Genomic DNA, 19,358 nt, shown 5'->3' on the forward strand with positions numbered 1-19,358 from the left:
TGCCATACTTCCTATCTTTCCTACCCAATGGGATAGTTTTCTCTTGTGCCCTTAATAATGTCTCTTTGAAAAACTGCCAGCTGTCTTCAATTGTTTTTCTCCTTAGACTTGCTTCCCATGGGATCTTGCCTACAAACTCCCCGAGTTTGCTAAAGTCTGCCTTCTTAAAATCCATTCTTTATTTTGCTGTTCTCCCTCCTACCATTCCTTAGAATCATGAAGTCATCATTTCGTGATCACTTTCACCCAAGCTGCTTTCTACTTTCAAATTCTCAACCAGTTCTTCCCTACTTTTTTAAATCAAATCTAGAACAGCCTCTCTCCTAGTAGCTTTCTCCACCTTCTGAAATAAAAAATTGTGTCCAGTACATTCCAAGAACTTGTTGGATAATCTGCACTCCGCTGTGTTGTTTTTCTCAACAGATGTCTGAGTAGTTGAAGTCCCCCATTATCACCAAGTGCTATGTTTTGGATGATTTTGTTTCTTATTTAAAATAGGGTGGATTTTATTTCAATCAGTAGTTAGGAAGATTTGGTTTAATCATGGATTTCTACATAAAAGTGCATTCTTGTTGGTTGTTATAACCTTAATACATATTCTTCACAACTCAGAGGTAGATGTAGGTTTCATTTTTAGAAGGTACACATTATACATTTTCAAAGTGATTTATTTTGAAAACTTTTCAGATTACTTTTACAGCTATATGCAAAAATGAATGATTGTTTGGTTATTTCATTTACCAAAGGTAATTGAAGCAGATATTCATGAAGTCATTGGGAGGTGAACTTTCTCCAATTCAACAGGTTAATCATTAATATTTGGAGACTTTTCTTGCCATGCTTGTATTAGGAGGAGAACATCACGCAACAGACATTGAAATTGTTTTATTTAACTAAAACAGCAATATTATATGTTTGCTGTTGAAGAAAAAAAATCCAGAATAATATTTTAGCAAAACAAGCATATGAATTTTTGAATTTAGTTAAACATTCAAGTTTTTTAAAATAGGTTTGTTTTTTCAAAATTTTGTTTTTAACTAAAATAGTTAAATGAATTATTTAAAAAAACAAAAATTAAATTGACTCTGTCAGCCAGGTCAACATGAGAAACTTAAAATACTGGCTTCTGCAGCTAAATCAGTCGCCTTCACCTTCATTTTCCTGTTCGTTTGTAATCTGGAAATGAAAAACAAGCTTTCTGCATTTTCAGGTCCCACATGATTTCTCAGTTTGGAATGAATTAATCCAAAGAGAGAAAATATTCTTTCTACACCGGCAGAAGAAGCTACTGCTGTTAAAACTGAGATTATCATTTCAACAGTCTCTGAATCCAAGTGCTTAAGTGACTTCCACCAGTTCACTGGTGTGACTTTCTTTAAATCATCATCAGCAAACATATATTTCTTGGAAGTTTCACCCTTAGCTCTGAAGTTTATTATCGTTGGCATTATGGAGGGGTGAATTGCTGGATGTCCATGTCATAGCCAACTCCTCTTCTTCAGCAGTTAAGGTTTGACCCTGGTACCGAGTATTGAGAATATTTGCAAGAAACCAAGCTGGAGATAATGCTTATTCCATTCCTTTTTTTAATGCTTGTAATTTAACTCTGTCATTGCATATTTCTCTTTTTTAGATCTCACTCAATTCCTTCCAAATTTCAACAGCATCAGCAATAAAACAGCTATTTCCCTGCATTTTGTTGAAGGCTATGAAAATAAGTTTCAGGGTACTCAACATGTTTTCAACATTTCTCTTAAGCCCAATGCTGAGAACTTTGGCCGTGACAGTGCCATCTATTTTTTCATGATTTTGTTCATAAACTGTCATCAGATTAGGTTAGTTCTTGATATAGTGCTCAAAATAGTCCACTACTGAGTTCCATCGCATGTCTTGTGGGAGAGTTAGCTTGGTTCCTCCCACTTTTTTCAGAGCAGCTGCTGCAGAGTGGTTTTAACAGAAGTATTTTGCAATTTCAACAACATTAGCCTTTATTTCTGGAACACTGAAGTCTTTGGCTAGGAAGTGCATCAAATGAGCATTACAACCATATGTTGTTAGCTTGGGATTCTCTTGGAAATAGTTTCTTCTCATCTTGGATACATTTGCAGCATTGTCTGTGACCAAGCTGCATATTAGACATTGGAATTTTTTTTCACAGTTTGTTATAGCTTTTACTGCCACTTCTTGTAAATATTCTGCTGTGTGTGCATTTCCTGATGTATCAGTTGTTTCTGTAAGGAAGACATTCCCTTCTTCGGTTGTCACACAAGCACATGCAACAGGATCATTGTGGACATTGCTCCACCCATCAAGACTCAGGTTAACAATTTTACCATCTAGACCTTTTGCACACTGCTCAATTTCTCTTTCATATGCTTTATCCAGCAATTTGCCTGCAACATCTGCTTGTTGGGTGGACTGCATCCTGGTCTGTCTTCACTAACATGGTTCAGTCATTGTGGCTTTTCAGTCATATGGAAAGGAGAGTTTGTTGCATAAACAACTGAGCAATTTTTTTTATCAATTACCTCTTTTTGGAATCTGCTGGTTCTTATCACAAACTTATCTATGGTGGTTTGTGGATGATGGAGATTATTTTTTTTCCTTTTTGCTACAGGTGATATACTGTGGTTATGTGACATACATGAAGTGATTTGAAACACTGTCATTGGCAGATAGCTCTGAAACTATAGAAAATGATGGTGATCTTGAAGGTGGATAGTTTCAGAATCCTGTATGTTGAGGATGGATTCTCCTAAACAAAATAAGTCAATGCAGTTATTTAATTATTATTACCATACTGCTCATTTAGTATTACTCATTGAGTTCACTGACGCTCAGTACTACTATAAAGGTGAAATTGTAAAAGGAAGATCTGCCTATTTCAGCTATTTCTTATCATAGTTGCATCTAAAATGATACTACTGTAGAGTAACAACTATATTTTTTGCTCAAACATGAGAATTCAAGAATAGTCCAGAAGGAAGACAGGCAGTCCTTAAGAAAGAAGTATGAAATAAAGTTTATCATCCTGAAGATCCTGCATGTTCTGACGTGTTTCTTTCGTCCTCTTCAATGCAGGTCCTCCTGAGAAGGAACACTTCTCATGATGATGTTTCATTCGGGCAACCAAGCCTCGCATTTCTTTGTTGCACTGTTTGCATTTTGCATACATGCCTGTTTTACCCATAGGTAGAAGAACTGCATTAAAATATTCCCAAATTGGGTTTCTTTTACGGCTTGCTGCCAATAGAAGTTTTCCCTTCTAATGAGTGAATGGTATGGTAGATTTCAAATCAATGAAGGCTATGCTCGGAAAGACCTCAAGACTTCTGAAATATGCTGCTCCTGTCCCTCCCTTCTCACATTTATTTCCAGATTTCTTCTCCTTGTCCAAATCTATTCCGTCTACAACAATCTTCTATTCATTGAACTTTTTGAAACTTTGCACTTTTAGAGAGAGGTACGGGATTGACTCTGTGTACACAAATTTGCAGGGGGACAGTAGGGTTGAGGTCTGTTATTTCTCACCTCTCTCTCTATTTAAAAACACTTTTGCTCTTAACAAGCATGTTCTCTGGAGACACAAATCCACAGTTTGAGAACTGCAAAACTAAGCATCTCTGATGGTATCTTCTAGATTGAGCACTGAGTCCCATTTAGTAGATAGGAAGTTTAACCTAAATAATCTATCCAGAAGGCCCTGGAACCCCATAAGATTGGGTCCTGAATCCATGAACTACTATAACTCATTTACAAAACTTTTCTTAAACATTACATGAATATATTGTCTCATACTATAGAAATAGAGTTTATAATCTCTATTCCATAATGAGATATCTTTGAGCTATAATATATCTTAATTAAAACGATCTTTAGATAGGTTTTTTCCTCAAAAAGCATTTTATCAAAGAAATCCAATATTCTGATTTAAAAAAATACTCATTTTTATCCACTCTCGTTTAAAAAAAGCCTCAATCACCTTTTCTTCCTGGTTAAGTGATCTACAGTAGACACCTACCATGATATCACCCATGTTTTTTTTTTACCCCTTTTATCTTTATCCAGATACTTTCAACAAGTCTGTCTCCTATTTCCATTTCAACCTCAGTCCAGGTGTATACATTTTTAATAAGGCAATACCTCCTCCCTTTTTTTGCTGTATCCTTCTATACCAGCATTCCAGCCATGCATATTCTACCAGGTCAGTCTGTGATGCCAGCTATGTCATAGCTGTGTTAATTTACTAGCATTTCGTGTTCTTCCTGATTATTCACTATACTTCTTGCATTAGTATATACACATTTAAGATACTGATTTGATTCACACCCTCTCCCCCCCTCCCATTCTGTCATGTTTCTCCTTTATCCCTGTTATAACAGTCCATGCTCCTTCCAAATTCCAAATCTTCTCCCAGGCCCCCATGTTTTTGACTTACCTGTTGACTTTGGTCACCTGCCCCCTCCGTACCTAGTTTAAAGTCCTCAGTGGGTTAGCCAGTCTGTATCCAAATATGCTCTTGCCCTTCCTTGATAGGTGGACTCCATCTTTGCTTAGCAGTCTTTTTCTTCCTGCAACAGCATCCTGTGGTCAAGGTAGCTGAAGTCCTCCTTGCAACACCATCCTCACAGCCAGGCATTCACCTCCATGATATAGCAGTTTCTGCCTGGGCCCCTACCCTGGACTGGAAGGATCGAAGAGAACACCACCTGCGCTCTCAGCTCCTTCACCCTTACTCTCAGAGCCCTGTAGTCACATCTGATCTGCTGAGGGTCATACCTCACAGTATCATTAGTGCTCACATGGATGAGTAGCATCGGGTAGTAGGCAGAGGGCTGGATGATCCTCGACAATCCCTCTGTAGCATTTCAGATACAGGACCCTGGCAGGCAGTTTACCTCCTGGGATGCCACGTCAGGATGACAAATAGGTGCCTCTATCGCCCTCAGAAGAGAGTCACCAACCACCACTATCCTACGTTTCCTCCTGGGAGTGGTGGCTGCGATCCTCCCAGCCTTGGGGGTACATGGCTGCTTCTCCTCCACCTTTGTGGGTAGTTTCTCATCGCTTGTTGCCAGGGCAGCATATCTGTTTTCCATCACCATGGTAGGTGGGTGGGTTGGAAGTATAGGTGGAGCACTGCCTGCTGCCAGAAGTAACCAACTGCTGGTGGTCTCCCTGTGACAGAACCATATCATCCTCCCCTGGTGGTGTGACAGCAATCCTCTGTAGCTGGATAGCTTCCTCAGCCTTGGATGTCTCCATGTGAAATCTCCACATAATCTTCATGAATTTGAGTTCTTAAGCTGCGAGCCCTATTGCAGGACAGTGCTGTGCTTAGAATGTGTCAGATGGAACAGCATTTATATTGTAATATACTTTACTGACCTAACTGTAGAAGTGATGGGTGTGTGTGTGTGTGTGTGTGATATATATAATAATTTTTTTAATTTTTGTTTTGGGGTGGGAGGGTGTCAGATGTATTAGAAAGTGACTTGCTTAGACTTTAAGGTAGAAGGTCATAATGGTCCCTTCTGAGTCTGACCTGCACAACACAGGCCACAGAATCTCACCCACCCACTCCTGTAACAAACCCCTGGCGTATGTCTGAGCTATTGAAGTCCTCAATTTGTAGTTTAAAGACTTAAAGGTGCAGAGAATGCTCCAGCAAGTGACCTGTGCCCCACGTTGCAGAGGAAGGCAAAAAAAACCCCAAGGCCTCTGCCAATCTGCCCTGGAGGAAAATTCCTTCCCGACCCCAAATATGGCAATCAGCTAAACCCTGAGCATATGTTCAAGACTCACTAGCCAGACACCCAGGAAAGAATTCTCTGTAGTAACTCAGATCCCACCCCATTTAACATTCCATCACAGGCCATTGGGCATATTTACCGCTAATAGTCAAAGATCAATTAATTACCAAAATTAGGCTATCCCATCATACCATCCCTTCCATAAACTTAGGCTTGAAGCCAGACGTGTCTTTTGCCTCCATTGCTCCCCTTGGAAGGCTATTCCAGAACTTCACTCCTCTGATGGTTAGAAACCTTCATCTAATTTCAAGTCTAAACTTCAGTTTATATCCATTTGTTCTTGTGTCCACTTTGGTACTGAGCTTAAATAATTCCTCTCTCTCCCTGGTATTTATCCCTCTGATATATTTATAGAGAGCAATCATATCTCTCCTCAACCTTCTTTTGATTAGGCTAAACAAGCCAAGCTCTTCAAGTCTCCTTTCATAAGACAGGTTTTCCATTCCTCAGATCATCCTAGTAACTCTTCTCTATACCTGTTCTAGTTTGAATTCATCTTCTTAAACATGGGAGACCAGAACTGTACACACTATTCCAGATGAGGTCTCACCAGTGCCTTGTGTAACAGTACTAACACCTCCTTATCTCTACTGGAAGTACTTGGCCTGATGCATCCCAAGACTGCATTAGCTTTTTTCACAGCCATATCACATTGGGGGTTCATAGTCATCCTGCGATCAACCAATACTCCGAGGTCCTTCTCCTCCTTTGTTACTTCCAACTGATGCATTCCCAGTTTATAACAAAAATTCTTGTTGTTAATCGCTAAATGCATGACCTTGTACTTTTCACTATTAAATTTCATCCTATTACTATTACTCCAGTTTACAAGGTCATCCAGATCTTCCTGTAGGATATCCCAGTCCCTATCTGTATTGGCAATGCCTCCCAGCTTCGTGTCATCCGCAAACTTTATTAGCACATTTCCACTTTTTGTGCCAAGGTCAATAATAAAAAGATTGGTCCCAAAACCAATCCCTGAGGAACTCCACTAGTAACCTCCTTCCAGTAACCTCCTGACAGTTCACCTCTCAGTATGACCCATTGTAGTCTCTCCTTTAACCAGTTCCTTATCCACCTTTTCAGTTTTCATATTGAGCCCCATCTTTTCCAGTTTAGCTAATAATTCCCCATGCGGAACCATATCAAATGCGTTACTAGGCAGACTTGAATAAAGGGAAGACTTACATGAAGAGCAGTTTAGTTTGCCTGTTATCTCCTGTTCCGTGCTGAATTTGCAAATGTTTGAGGAAGCTAACATTGTTAAACATATTTTCTTTTGTTTGATGCTGTAGTGAAGTCGTAACTGATGTTTTGCAAAACAGCAACAAAAATTTAGGACAAATATGTACGTTTAGTGGGGAGTACTTCCACTTAATCTGCCTTACAGAGTTGGTCACTTTGCATACTTTTCAGTGCAGATGCACTTTCCATATGAAAACAATCTATAATTACTGGTGCATCTGCACTCATTCTTTCTCTGTGGAGATATTGGTGGATATTAATGTATAATATTGTCGTAAAATAAGGCATACATTCTTGGATTTGTGTTAACCTATAATGTCTCCTGTTGTTACGGTTAAAATACAGCTATTTGAACAAATAGACTAGAGTCACTTTGTCTGTTCAGCGTATTTGGTGTCTTATGTAAATTTCTGTTTAACTTGTAGATTTTGGATCTCTGTTTGACTTGGAAAATGATCTTCCTGATGAGCTGATCCCCAATGGAGAGTTAAGCCTTCTAAACAGCAGTGGGAATCTTGTTCCAGATGCAGCTTCCAAACACAAACAACTTTCTGAACTTCTAAGGGGAAACAGTAGCTCTACCCTAAATCCTGGAATTGGAAATGTGAACTCAAATAGCCCTGTCCAGCAGGGAGTTGGTAGCCAAGTCCAAGGGCAATCCAACAGTGCTAACATTAGTAATCTGGGTGCTATGGGTAAGAGCCCTTTAAACCAGGGAGACTCTTCTGCCTCAAGCCTTGCAAAGCAGGCAGCCAGCACTTCTGGACCTACCACACCTGCATCACAAGCACTGAACTCTCAAGCACAAAAGCAAGTGGGGATGGTGACGAGCAGCCCTGCAACATCACAGACTGGACCTGGGATATGTATGAATGCTAATTTCAGTCAGACTCACCAGGGCCTTCTCAACAGTAACTCTGGCCACAATTTAATGAATCAGCCCCAGCAAGGACAAGGGCAGGTAATGAATGGATCTCTTGGGGCAGCTGGAAGAGGAAGGGGAGCAGGAATGCAATATTCTGCCCCTTCCATGCAAGGGAATGCAGGCAGTGTGCTGGCAGAGACTTTAACCCAAGCATCATCACAGATGGCTGGTCACACAGGCCTGAACACAGCACAGACAGGAGCAATGGCAAAAGTATGTACATATAACTTCTATCTGTCTAGATGCATGTTTTTCCTCCAGGTATCTGAGAAACTGATTTTAGTAACTGATAGAAATTCAGGTGCCTTGAAAGTATTTTCTTTTTTTCAGTTTTTATTAGGTGTAAATTAGATATTCCTGGTTCATGTAAAACTAAGATACAAGACTTTTTGTAGTGATTAGTGTAATTTAACTGACTGTGCTAAAGATCCTAAACAGATCACAGCTCTGAGTGGAAGAGGAAACTTTGTGCTTAAGTAATCTGTTTATCATGTGAAAATTTTAAAAGTTTCATGCTTACAGTAGGATGTGTTAATTTAAAGAAAATTGGGTTTTGAAGTTACATAGAATTTATAGTCTTAGGTTAATTTTAAAATGTATCAAGTCTTTACAGCAATTAATGTTTCACTGTTTAAAAAAGATTCTGATTCTCTTATAGCTCATTGCATTCCATTGTGTGTAGTAAGAAAAATAAGAGGAAAAAAATGCATTGTGAATTCTGCACTTATCAGTTTCAGGCATTAGGATGTCCTGAAATTGAGACAATAAAAACAGTGCTTTTCATTGTACCATCATAAATGAAAATGTCTGTTTAGAATCTCTAAACTAGGACAAAATCTTGCTAGTAAGTTATTGGAAGAGAAGAATTTAGTGGTCCAAAAAAGAGAAAAGGTATCTTGCTGGCCATTTCTGTATGTTTCACTCTAGCAAACAGAAGAAGTGTATATTTAAATCTAAGCAGGTTTAGTACTGATAAAGACGCTGGACTGACAGACTTGAAGATATGTACCTGTTTACAGAAAAATTACAGAATAGTCAGAGGCAATACAAACTTCTCCATACTGCCATGTCAGTGTGATTCCACTGAAGACTTTGGCTTCTTTGCTTAAAGACAGGTACCAGTTAGCAGAATTATAGTGACCATTTTTGTGATGCAGACACCTGTCTGTCAGAGGGCTATGAGACCATCAGAGATGGTACAAGTTTATGACTGGCAAGTCACCCATTTATAGCTTCCTTTTTCCTCTCTCCCCCTAAGCTGAAGAGCAGAATCAGAGTTTTTGTATTTATTGCGTTTATTGATCTGGTCTATAACAAATGTCCTATTGGTGGGTGGGGAAAAGTCATGTTTCACAAGTTAAGCAAAACTGCTATTGTCAGTCTTCTTTCATACAGGAATCTCAGGGACCCCACTTTTGTATTTTGTTGCTGTAGTTATGACTTTGAGATATTGGAAAAGGTGTAAAAGTCATGTGCTAGTTTTGGAGACTGACATCCTATTCAGCCACTGAACACTGAAAAAGACAGGTTCAATCTCCATTCCCACTCAGTTCTTTACACTTCTGCTGAAACTGCAAACAAGAATGCATTGAGTAGCTTGGTAATGTGGCTACATATCCCCTTGGGTTCTGTTCTGAAGACTGTTCATTTCATATTGGCCACTAGGCTAAACATGACAGGGGAAGAGCATGTTTTCTGTGTGAAGTCTAGTCTACCAGCCACTTCACTCCTTCAGCAGCTAGGAGTGCAGAGCTTTCCAGTAAGGAATTTCCCTGGACCCTGTCTGAGGGTTGGGGATTATTTTAGTATCACTCTTGGCTGCAGTGTGTTAAATTTTGTTGGTTCGTTGCTGACAGAAGTTGGGGCACAAATTTTTCTCTTCCCTGTTGGGGGATGATTTTCTTTATTTTAAGGATGGGAAGCTTAAAAGTCTAAACAGATTGGCAGCATGATATAAAGCTGAGCACACTGATCAGTCTATGGACCTAAACATTTAAATGTGCTTTGTATAAAGATTAACTGCTATAATTACAGGAAAAGAATGGTTATTGGGAGGTAACTAGAGAAAGGAGTAGGTGATTATTTTCACTAACTAGATTTGTTTTTCTCTGAAATGTGTGGAAATGGAATGAAAATATCTAATTATTTGGCTTATTTCCATTTTTAAAAAAGTAACCCATTGGAGCAGGTTTCTTTAGCTTCTACACGTGTGCGTTATGTAGGTTATAACTCACTTGTATGCACTTAGGGTGAAATGGACCTTGGGGCAGAGGTCCTTACGTGGACCCTCTGCCCTGGGGTTAATTTTACTAGTTTTAACTAAGGATTACTTATCTTCCTACTGTATTTTCCACTGCATGCATCTGATGTTTATGCTCAAATAAATTTGTTAGTCTCTAAGGGGCCACAAGTACTCCTCGTTCTTTTTGCTGATACAGACTAACACAGCTACCACTCTGAAACCTGTCACCATGCAAGGCACTGCACTTAGCTGTATGAAGTGGAAATCCATCAACTTAATGAAAAAACTTGTACAGATACAGACAGACATCCTCTTCCTTTCCAAATGAAAACAGATGGACATCATACCAAAAGGACTGAAGGTAAAAAATCCATTACAATCTACATACCATGCAGACTATGCTGACAGATTATGGCTCTCACTCTCAGAGAAACCGCAGAACCACCTGATCAACATCCTATACATCAAATGGAGAGATCAAGAATGAGCTCACAAAACTGGATACTCTCATAAAAAACAACCTTCCACACAAACTTCCTTGTGGCTGGACTTTACAAAAATTAGACAAGCCATTTACAACACACACTTTGCTTCTCTACCAAGGAAAAAGGACACTAAACTATCTGAACTACTACATGCCACATGGGGCCACGACAGTGGTTCCCTTAACCCACCCAACAATATTGTTAATCCATCCAGTTAAATTCTTCTGCTGGGTTCAGAGTATATCTTATCTCGGGGCCTCTCCTTCTGCCCCTCCACCCCCACGAACATGATACAGTTCTGTGGTGATCTAGAATCTTACTTTCGACGTCTCTGACTCAAGGAATATTTCCAGCATACTAACCCACAGAAACCTGCCTACCAACACTACAAAAAGAAGGATTCTGGGTGGACTCCTCCCGAAGGTCGAAACAACAGACTGGACTTCTACATAGAGTGCTTCTGCTGACGTGCATGGGCTGAAATTGTGGGAAAGCAGCATCACTTGCCGCGTAACCTCAGCCGTGCAGAACACAACGTCATCCACAGCCTCAGGAACAACTCTGACATCATAATCAAAGAGGCTGACAAAGGAGGTGCCGTCGTCATCATGAACAGGTCGGAATATGAACGAGAGGCTGCTAGGCAGCTCTCCAACACCACATTCTACAGACCTTTACCCTCTGATCCCACTGAGAGTTACCAAAAGAAACTACACTATCTGTTCAAGAAACTCCCTGAAAAAGCACAAGAACAAATCTGCACAGACACACCCCTAGAACCTTGATCAGGGGTATTCTGTCTGTTACCCAAGATCCATAAACCTGGAAATCCTGAACACTCCATCTCAAGCATTGGCACCCTGACAGCAGGATTGTCTGGCTATGTAGACTTTCTCCTTAGGCCCTACGTTACCAACACTCCTAGCTATCTTCTAGACACCACTGACTTCTTGAGGAAACTACAGTCCATTGGTAATCTTCCAGAAAACACCATCCTAGAACTATAGATGTAGAAGCCCTCTACACCATATTCCGCTCAAAGATGGACTACTAGCCGTCAGGAACTGTATCCCCAATAATGTCACGGCAGAGCTGGTGGCTGAAGAATAAATGGACACAAATCAGATGTCAAGAATTATAACATTCAAAAACCCATAGGAGAACACTTCAGCCTCACTGGTCACTCAATTACAGACCTCAAAGTCGCAATACTCCAACAAAAAAAAATCTTCAGAAACAGACTCCGACAAGAAACTGCTGAATTGGAATTAATTTGCAAACTGGGCACCATTAAATTAGGTTTTACTCTGTGTAATGACCCATCCACTCCCAGTCTTTATTCAAGCCTATTTCCCCATACTAATTTATTCCCCTATTGTTATCCCACCTTCTTGTCCACTGTTTGAAATGGGCCATCCTGATTATCACTACAAAAATTTTTTTTCTCCTGATAATAGCCCATCTTAATTGATTACTCTAGTCATAGCTAGTAGGGCAACACCCATTTTTTCATGTCCTCTGTGTATATATATCTTCCTACTGTATTTTCCACTGCATGCATCCAGTGAAGTGGGTTTTAGCCCACAAAAGCTTATGCTGAAATAAATTGTTAGTTTCTAAGTTGCCACAAGTACTCCTGTTCTTTTTATCAAGCTGAATGGAGGTCATGTGACTTCTGCTTTTTTATTCTGTGATGCCATTTTATTTTCCTTTTTTTCAAAAGAATTTATCAGTGACATACATTTCAAACAGTCAGGAAGACAAGTTCTCTGCTGCAGAGACCTTACAATCTGTGGCCCTGATCTCGCAATGCATTGAGTTCTAAACTGAGTATGTGGAAGAGTGTGGTTTGCTTAGTGCAGCAAAAAGAAGGCTGAGAGATTGACTTTTCTGGATAAATACATTAGGGGGTAAATACTAGGGAGGGTGAAGAGCTGTTTAAGCTGAAGGATACTGTTGGTACAAGAACAAATTAGTATAAATTAGCCATGAACAAATTCAGGCTCAAAATAGAAGGAGACCATCAGAGGGGTCAGGTTCTGGAATAGCCTGCCAATAGGAATTGTGGTGGCAAACAGCTTTTTTAGTTTTAAGAAGAGCTGGACAAATTTAGTGTGGTTGTATGACAGGTTGCTTGTGATGGTTGGGGGCAGGGCTCAACAGCGCTGGACTCATTTCTGGATTATGTCTTATGTTCCTAAAAGCTCATGCTTCAGGTTTCAGCCAGATTTCTGCAGGGGTGAGAAAGATTAGCACTCCCCTCTTTCCCCCGGGGGAAAAAATAGTATTCTAGTGTTTAACCCCTTCCTCTGAGAGCATAGGGAAGGCCACGGATGGAGGGGAAGGCCAGGGCTCTGAGGTGTCACTGAGCATTCTCTCTGATGCTTGCCTGGCTGATTCTTATATGCTCAGGATCTGACTGATTGCAGTATGTGAGGCCAGGAAGGAATTTTAGATTAGCAGTGACCTTGAGGGGGGGTTTGCATGTAGTTGTGGGTCACTTGCCAGGGTTATCTGGGTATATCTTAATCATTTCTCTGCCGTTATGGGGACCTCTGGCATTGGTGTACCTTGGTTCCTTGGGGGCCTTGGTCCCTACTGTGGCACATAATATTGAAGCTTCTTATGGGCTGTTAGACTTTGGTCTAATTTTGGTTGTTGGATTTAGGGTGTAGGTGCTCGGTGGTATTGGTGGCCTGTGCTACATGGGAGGTCAGACTACATGGTGTGGTGGTCCCTTCTGGCCTTACACTCTTTGATTCTATGAGAGAGACCTGGACCTAATTGTGGTTTAGTTTTAGAAAAACAAAGCAAATGTTAGGTTGCATAAGGAAATGGATAATACTGAAAATATAATACCATTATATAAATTAGTGATGTGCCCTCACATAGGATAAATACTGTGTTCAGTTCTGATCATCCTGTCTCAAATAAGTTATGGCAGAGAGTGAATTCAGAGGTGCATGATGAGAACAGTTAAAGGTACAGAAACATTTCCATGTGGAAAGATTGGGTCTGTTAACCATAGAGGACGTGGATAAAAGAGGACAGGATCAAAGTGTATAATACTGGGTTACAGTGAAGGTAAATCAGGCACTAATACTCATACCCTTGAAAGAAAAGAACTAGGAGAACTACAGCAAAATTGAAAACAGGAATTTCATGCATTGCACAACTAGCCCTGTGGAACTCATTTGTCGCTTGATATGTGTGACATTTTCATTAGCCTTCCTCTTTATTATCCACATTTTAATCTTCAATTGTTCATTTATTAAGACAATAAAACACACTAAGCTGTTTCTGCATCCTAAGTATACTAATTCAGAACTGATGGTTCTCCTTTGAGTGATTATGAATCTATACGTTCCACTGTAGGCATATGTGTACCCAGTACAATCAAGTTGGAGACTTTTGCCAACAGTACAGCTGGATTGCACATATGCTCCTACCCTCCTCATGCACAGAGCAGGAGACGTGGCTGCTGCCTCCCTCTCAGTTCCTTCTTACCACCTGTGGTGGGAGTTGGAGCTTCCTGTCACTCGTGAGCCTTGGTTAACCAGTTTAGAAAGAGAAATTCTCATTTGGTATATAGTTCATTTAATTTAGTTATAGTATTAGTTGTTTTTGGACTTTTTTGGTATGCAGTAATCCCTTGAATTTAAACAATGTGCCATGTGCAGGGCTGTTATCCTTATCACTGGTAGACATAATAGTTACCTGATTTGTTTTGGTGAGGGATCTATGAGGGACAAATGCCATCTCTGTACCATAGACTCATAGACTCTAGGACTGGAAGGGACCTCGAGAGGTCATAGAGTCCAGTCCCCTGCCCTCATGGCAGGACCAAATACTGTCTAGACCATCCCTAATAGACATTTATCTAACCTACTCTTAAATATCTCCAGAGATGGAGATTCCACAACCTCCCTAGGCAATTTATTCCAGTGTTTAACTACCCTGACAGTTAGGAACTTTTTCCTAATGTCCAACCTAAATCTCCCTTGCTGCAGTTTAAGCCCATTGCTTCTTGTTGTATCATTGGAGGCTAAGGTGAACAAGTTTTCTCCCTCCTCCTGATGACACCCTTTTAGATACCTGAAAACTGCTATCATGTCCCCTCTCAGTCTTCTCTTTTCCAAACTAAACAAACCCAATTCCTTCAGCCTTCCTTCATAGGTCATGTTCTCAAGACCTTTAATCATTCTTGTTGCTCTTCTCTGGACCCTCTCCAATTTCTCCACATCTTTCTTGAAATGCGGTGCCCAGAACTGGACACAATACTCCAGTTGAGGCCTAACCAGCGCAGAGTAGAGCGGAAGAATGACTTCTCGTGTCTTGTTTACAACACACCTGTTAATGCATCCCAGAATCACGTTTGCTTTTTTTGCAACAGTATCACACTGTTGACTCATATTAAGCTTGTGGTTTACTATGACCCCTAGATCTCTTTCTGCCATACTCCTTCCTAGACAGTCTCTTCCCATTCTGTATGTGTGAAACTGATTGTTCCCCATGAGAATGAAAAAACAGGAATGTCTGCCTTAAGGTTCATCATCTTGAAAAAATGACATGTCCCTCCTCAGGGCCTGACCCTCACCACGAGAAAGCAGAGAGCTCCTCTACGAGGAGTGCCCTATTTGGTTCCCACTGCTTTAAAGCCTCCTTTGGATGAGGAATGTAGATCTTCCTCCTTTCCTACAACTTCCTCAGAGTGCTCAAAACCTTCTGAGGCTGATGGGCCATGCTCCTTGTCTCTCAGAAAAGCACAAAAATAGTCCTCTGGTACAGTCAGTCTTGTCGTAAGCAACACACTCACCAGCAGTCTGAGGTGGCACTGTCAAATACGGATCCAGTGGGGCTGCCAAACATTTCACAAAGACAAGGTTTCTCTTAGGCATAAAGTTGGGGTCTGGCCTAAGGTTATATCTGCGTTCCACTTCAGTCGGACCATTCATCTTCTGGTATGTGTTCCAAAACCTTGCTCTAGTAAAGTCATTGAGAAGTTCCCTACTTTGGATGTTGGAGGGCTATACATATGTGATCCACATAAGTTTTTTAGGTTATCTCCTAGACTCTTTGTAGGCTCATTCTACCCCAAACTTTTTAGTTGTTCGGCAAATGAACAGTCAAGGAAGTTGTTCCCCAAGTCTATGCTGAAATACAGGGAATTTAAGAGACTGGATTTATATAGTGAAAGGCCTATACTACTGAGAGCCTTCAAATGAGGGTGTCATACTGTCAGGCTTTATTGTCTAAGTGTTCCTTTATTAATTGGTCATGAATTTTCTGTATTCACAAACCAGTTGTCAGAGGATTATAAAGAGCAGTTCTTGATCATTGCCTCTGAAGGTCACTTCACTGCCTGGACATCTTTCGAAGGCTATCAATGCATCTAACGTGGCTTTATGTTCAGTGGTGACAGGCATCTCAAAGAAGTGTTCGTCTTCATTACAGGCCACCAGCATCCAAAAGGAACTATGGATTTGCTGTTTGAGGGCACTAAGTTGTTTTTTCAGAAGACCAGTGATGCCATGCGCATGTTAAGAGTCCCATATAACTTTTCATGCTCTGGGAGTTTATACCCTAGTGATGAACACGACAAGCACAGCATAGACATTGCTACTATTTGAGACTTCAGGATGTCTCTAGATGGAGAGATAAACCTCCTGTACATCACCTGTCAGCTCTGTCCCCAGCAGGCCATTCTCCTAGATCTGGGCTTCATTAGGGTCATCTTGTCATCACAGTTGTGGACAGCATACAGACTATGAATCATCTAAAAAAATTCGACATCTCCCTTCATCCCCCAGTTTGGAAATCATCTATCTATCTTTTACAGTGAAAGGACAGCAATGCTTTTTGACAGTTGGGATCTCAGCACTGTGCAGGAGGGAAATGTTATCTAGTTCACTTCCGTCCCCTTCCCAAACCCCGCTTCCCATCCCTTTTCTGGGACCCATTTCACAAGGCTATATTAATGTTAAGAGACTTTTAGTCTCTCTTTGATCAGAGAGCAATAGCAGAAATTACTTACCAACACAGAGGGAAAGGGTTTTATTCTCGTTATTTCCTGATTCCCCAAAAGGGAGGCTGTCTTTGGCTCCTCCTAGATATAAGAAAGTTGAACATATCAAGAAAATGAAGTTCAAAATGGTTACCCTTGCATCTATTATCCCATCCATAGTGATGAGGGATTGGTATGCTGCCTTCAATCCTGGCCACACAAAGTATCTTCGATACATAGTAGGGAATGTGCACTACCAGTACATGGTTCTGCTCTTTGTTGAAAGAAGTAAAGGGGAACTGATTACAGACCAGCGTGTATATCGCTGCATTTCTGACTTTATCAAGCTCTGTTATAATCTAGCAAATGTTCTTCCTTCTAGAATAACGATCCATTCTACAAGGGTTCATTCCAGTTCATCGGCCTTCTTGAATAACATACTGATGTGGACGTTGGCAAGGGAGCAATGTGGTCATTGGTACATACCTTCTCCAGACACTGTTATCACTCACGCTTTCGTGGGCAATGCCAATTTTGGCAAGCTAGTGCTACAGTCTCTCCTCATGTAATCCCTGTAAGGGAATAGCTGATGAGCGCCTTCACTAGAATGTATTTGTGCGCTATCACTTGAAGGATTGAACATGGTTTCTTTCCTGTTCCGTAACTACAGTTCTTTGAGATTGCTCTGCCTACATACATTATACAACTGTCTCACCATCCCCCTAGTTCAGGTATTATACGGCTGGGTGAAGGAACAGGGGAGGCAGCAGCTATGCCCCTTTATGCCCTTTGCTCACTGCACAGGAACGCGTTTGTCTCCTAGTGGTACTGCTGGCAAAAGTCTCCAACTTGAGTTCACTGGGTGCACATAAACCTACACTGGAACGTATATGTGCACAGCACATCTCAAAGAGCAGTTACCATACAGGGAAGTAACCATTTTTTTGCACCGTAGCTTTTAGTTTTGAGGGCCTTTCAGGATTGCTCTGCTCTGACCACCTCTCTTTCCATTTTTCTTCTCACTGGTGTCAGTCACAGTAGTTCATTCCATGTTAATGGAGCTTTTCTGGTTTTTCTTTTTCTCATCGTTTTCCCCTCAATGATAGAAGGGAAAATTTGAGAAAGTTCACAGAGGCACTTTCTCCCTGTTTTGAAGCTGAAACTTCTTCTGAACGGAAGTGGGAGTTGGATTGGCATTTACATTGAACTGTATCACTGTGCCCTTGGGATCACACATGTCCTATCCATCCACATTAATGTGTCCTGAATTCTCCTAAGATCTTGGAGGATAAAGCTTGCCTTTGAGTCAGGACTAGAAATGCGCATGGTGAGTGATCTGACAGTAGGCTTCCAGACCTTTGAGAGAAGCACATTTTTTTTCCCATGCTCTTCACTCCTTGGCTATTCAGTCCCAGGAAGATGTAGCCAAATTAAAAGGATATTGGAGAAGAGCAACTAAAATGCCTAGGCAGTTACAAAGGGATTTACTTACATGGGACAAATGTAAGCAAGATGTGCAGAGAATGGCTAAACAGTTTTAACACCTAGCAGTCAATCAATATACTGGAAGAGTATCAGCACCAAGAGTAAATATTTAGATACAACTAGAGCTAATGTGTTGAACATCAGAAAAAAATTCATCACATGAGATCTGTTAGGCTGGGAGATATTGTCCCAAGTGCAATGGTTGGAAAGCATTATCACTTGGACCACTTTAAAATAGACAAAACGAAGCGCTATAAATATATGGTAAGGAACAATCTTGTAGTCTCCGTGGAATGACCTAGATTAACTAGTATTCTTCTTTGAATAGTGTCCCTGTGGGTGCTCCACTGTAGGTGTATCTGTGCCTCTAATCGGAGAATTTAGGTAACTGTGTCTGTTCAGCCCACACATGCACTCTCCCTCCCTTGTGATCTTCCTCCAGGCTATCTAGTACCGCGCAGGCGAACCTCCCTAAGTTTTTTCTTGTCCGCCTTTGGCCAGGCACTGAGTAAGTAGTCCCTTCCTTCTTGGCACTGATAAGTGCTTAGTAGAAGCAGTAAATGTTCTTAGACTTTCCATTTTTGTTTTTAAAAAATAATTTTCTTTCACGTTTCCTGCCCTTGTTCAGGGAGGATCACTTCACAGGCATTTAGTAGTTGAATTAAGTTTTTCAGTTCTTCAAATTAAAAAAACAAAAACCACATCTTTCACGTTTCCCTGCCTTTTGGGGGTGATTTCCCCAGGAGAGACATGTCTGGTTCCCCTGGCTTCAAGGAGTGCCTTTCTTGCAATGAGGCAATCCCAATAATAAACAGATACTTTCATTGTGTCTGGTGCCTGGAGGACACGCACATTCTTTCTGCCAGAAGCTAAAGGCAAAATCTCATATGAACTGGGAGCTGAAATTAAACTACTCCTAATGGAGGGTGCTCTTCAGCCGCTGACTGAACCTAGTTCTCCAGGACAAAGATTGTCTATAGAGCCTTCAACATCCAGAGGGGTAGAGTTGTGAAAGAAGTTGTCTGGTTTCCCTCCCGTCCCCTCTCCCCCGCAAAGCCTCCAGAAAAAGGGCTCCAAGCCCTCAAGCTTGAGTCCTTGGCCAGCCAGAGGGGATCCCTGGTGGCCACCTTCGTACTGATGGCTCCGAAGCACAGTACTC

The 19,358-nt window shown here is 40.9% G+C and overlaps 1 protein-coding gene across 3 annotated transcripts in view; it reads left to right on the plus strand.

Moving 5' to 3' along the window:
• Positions 1 to 19,358, plus strand: part of CREBBP (CREB binding protein) — a 195,071-nt gene that overhangs the window by 29,954 nt on the left and 145,759 nt on the right. For all 3 annotated transcript variants that reach the window (XM_030577229.1, XM_030577230.1, XM_030577232.1), the window contains exon 2: positions 7,484 to 8,196. In XM_030577229.1, the coding sequence (XP_030433089.1) occupies positions 7,484 to 8,196 (713 nt within the window). The remainder of the gene's footprint in view (positions 1 to 7,483; positions 8,197 to 19,358) is intronic.

This window comes from Gopherus evgoodei, chromosome 10, assembly GCF_007399415.2.
Source record: "Gopherus evgoodei ecotype Sinaloan lineage chromosome 10, rGopEvg1_v1.p, whole genome shotgun sequence".
Taxonomy (NCBI): Eukaryota; Metazoa; Chordata; order Testudines; family Testudinidae; genus Gopherus; species Gopherus evgoodei.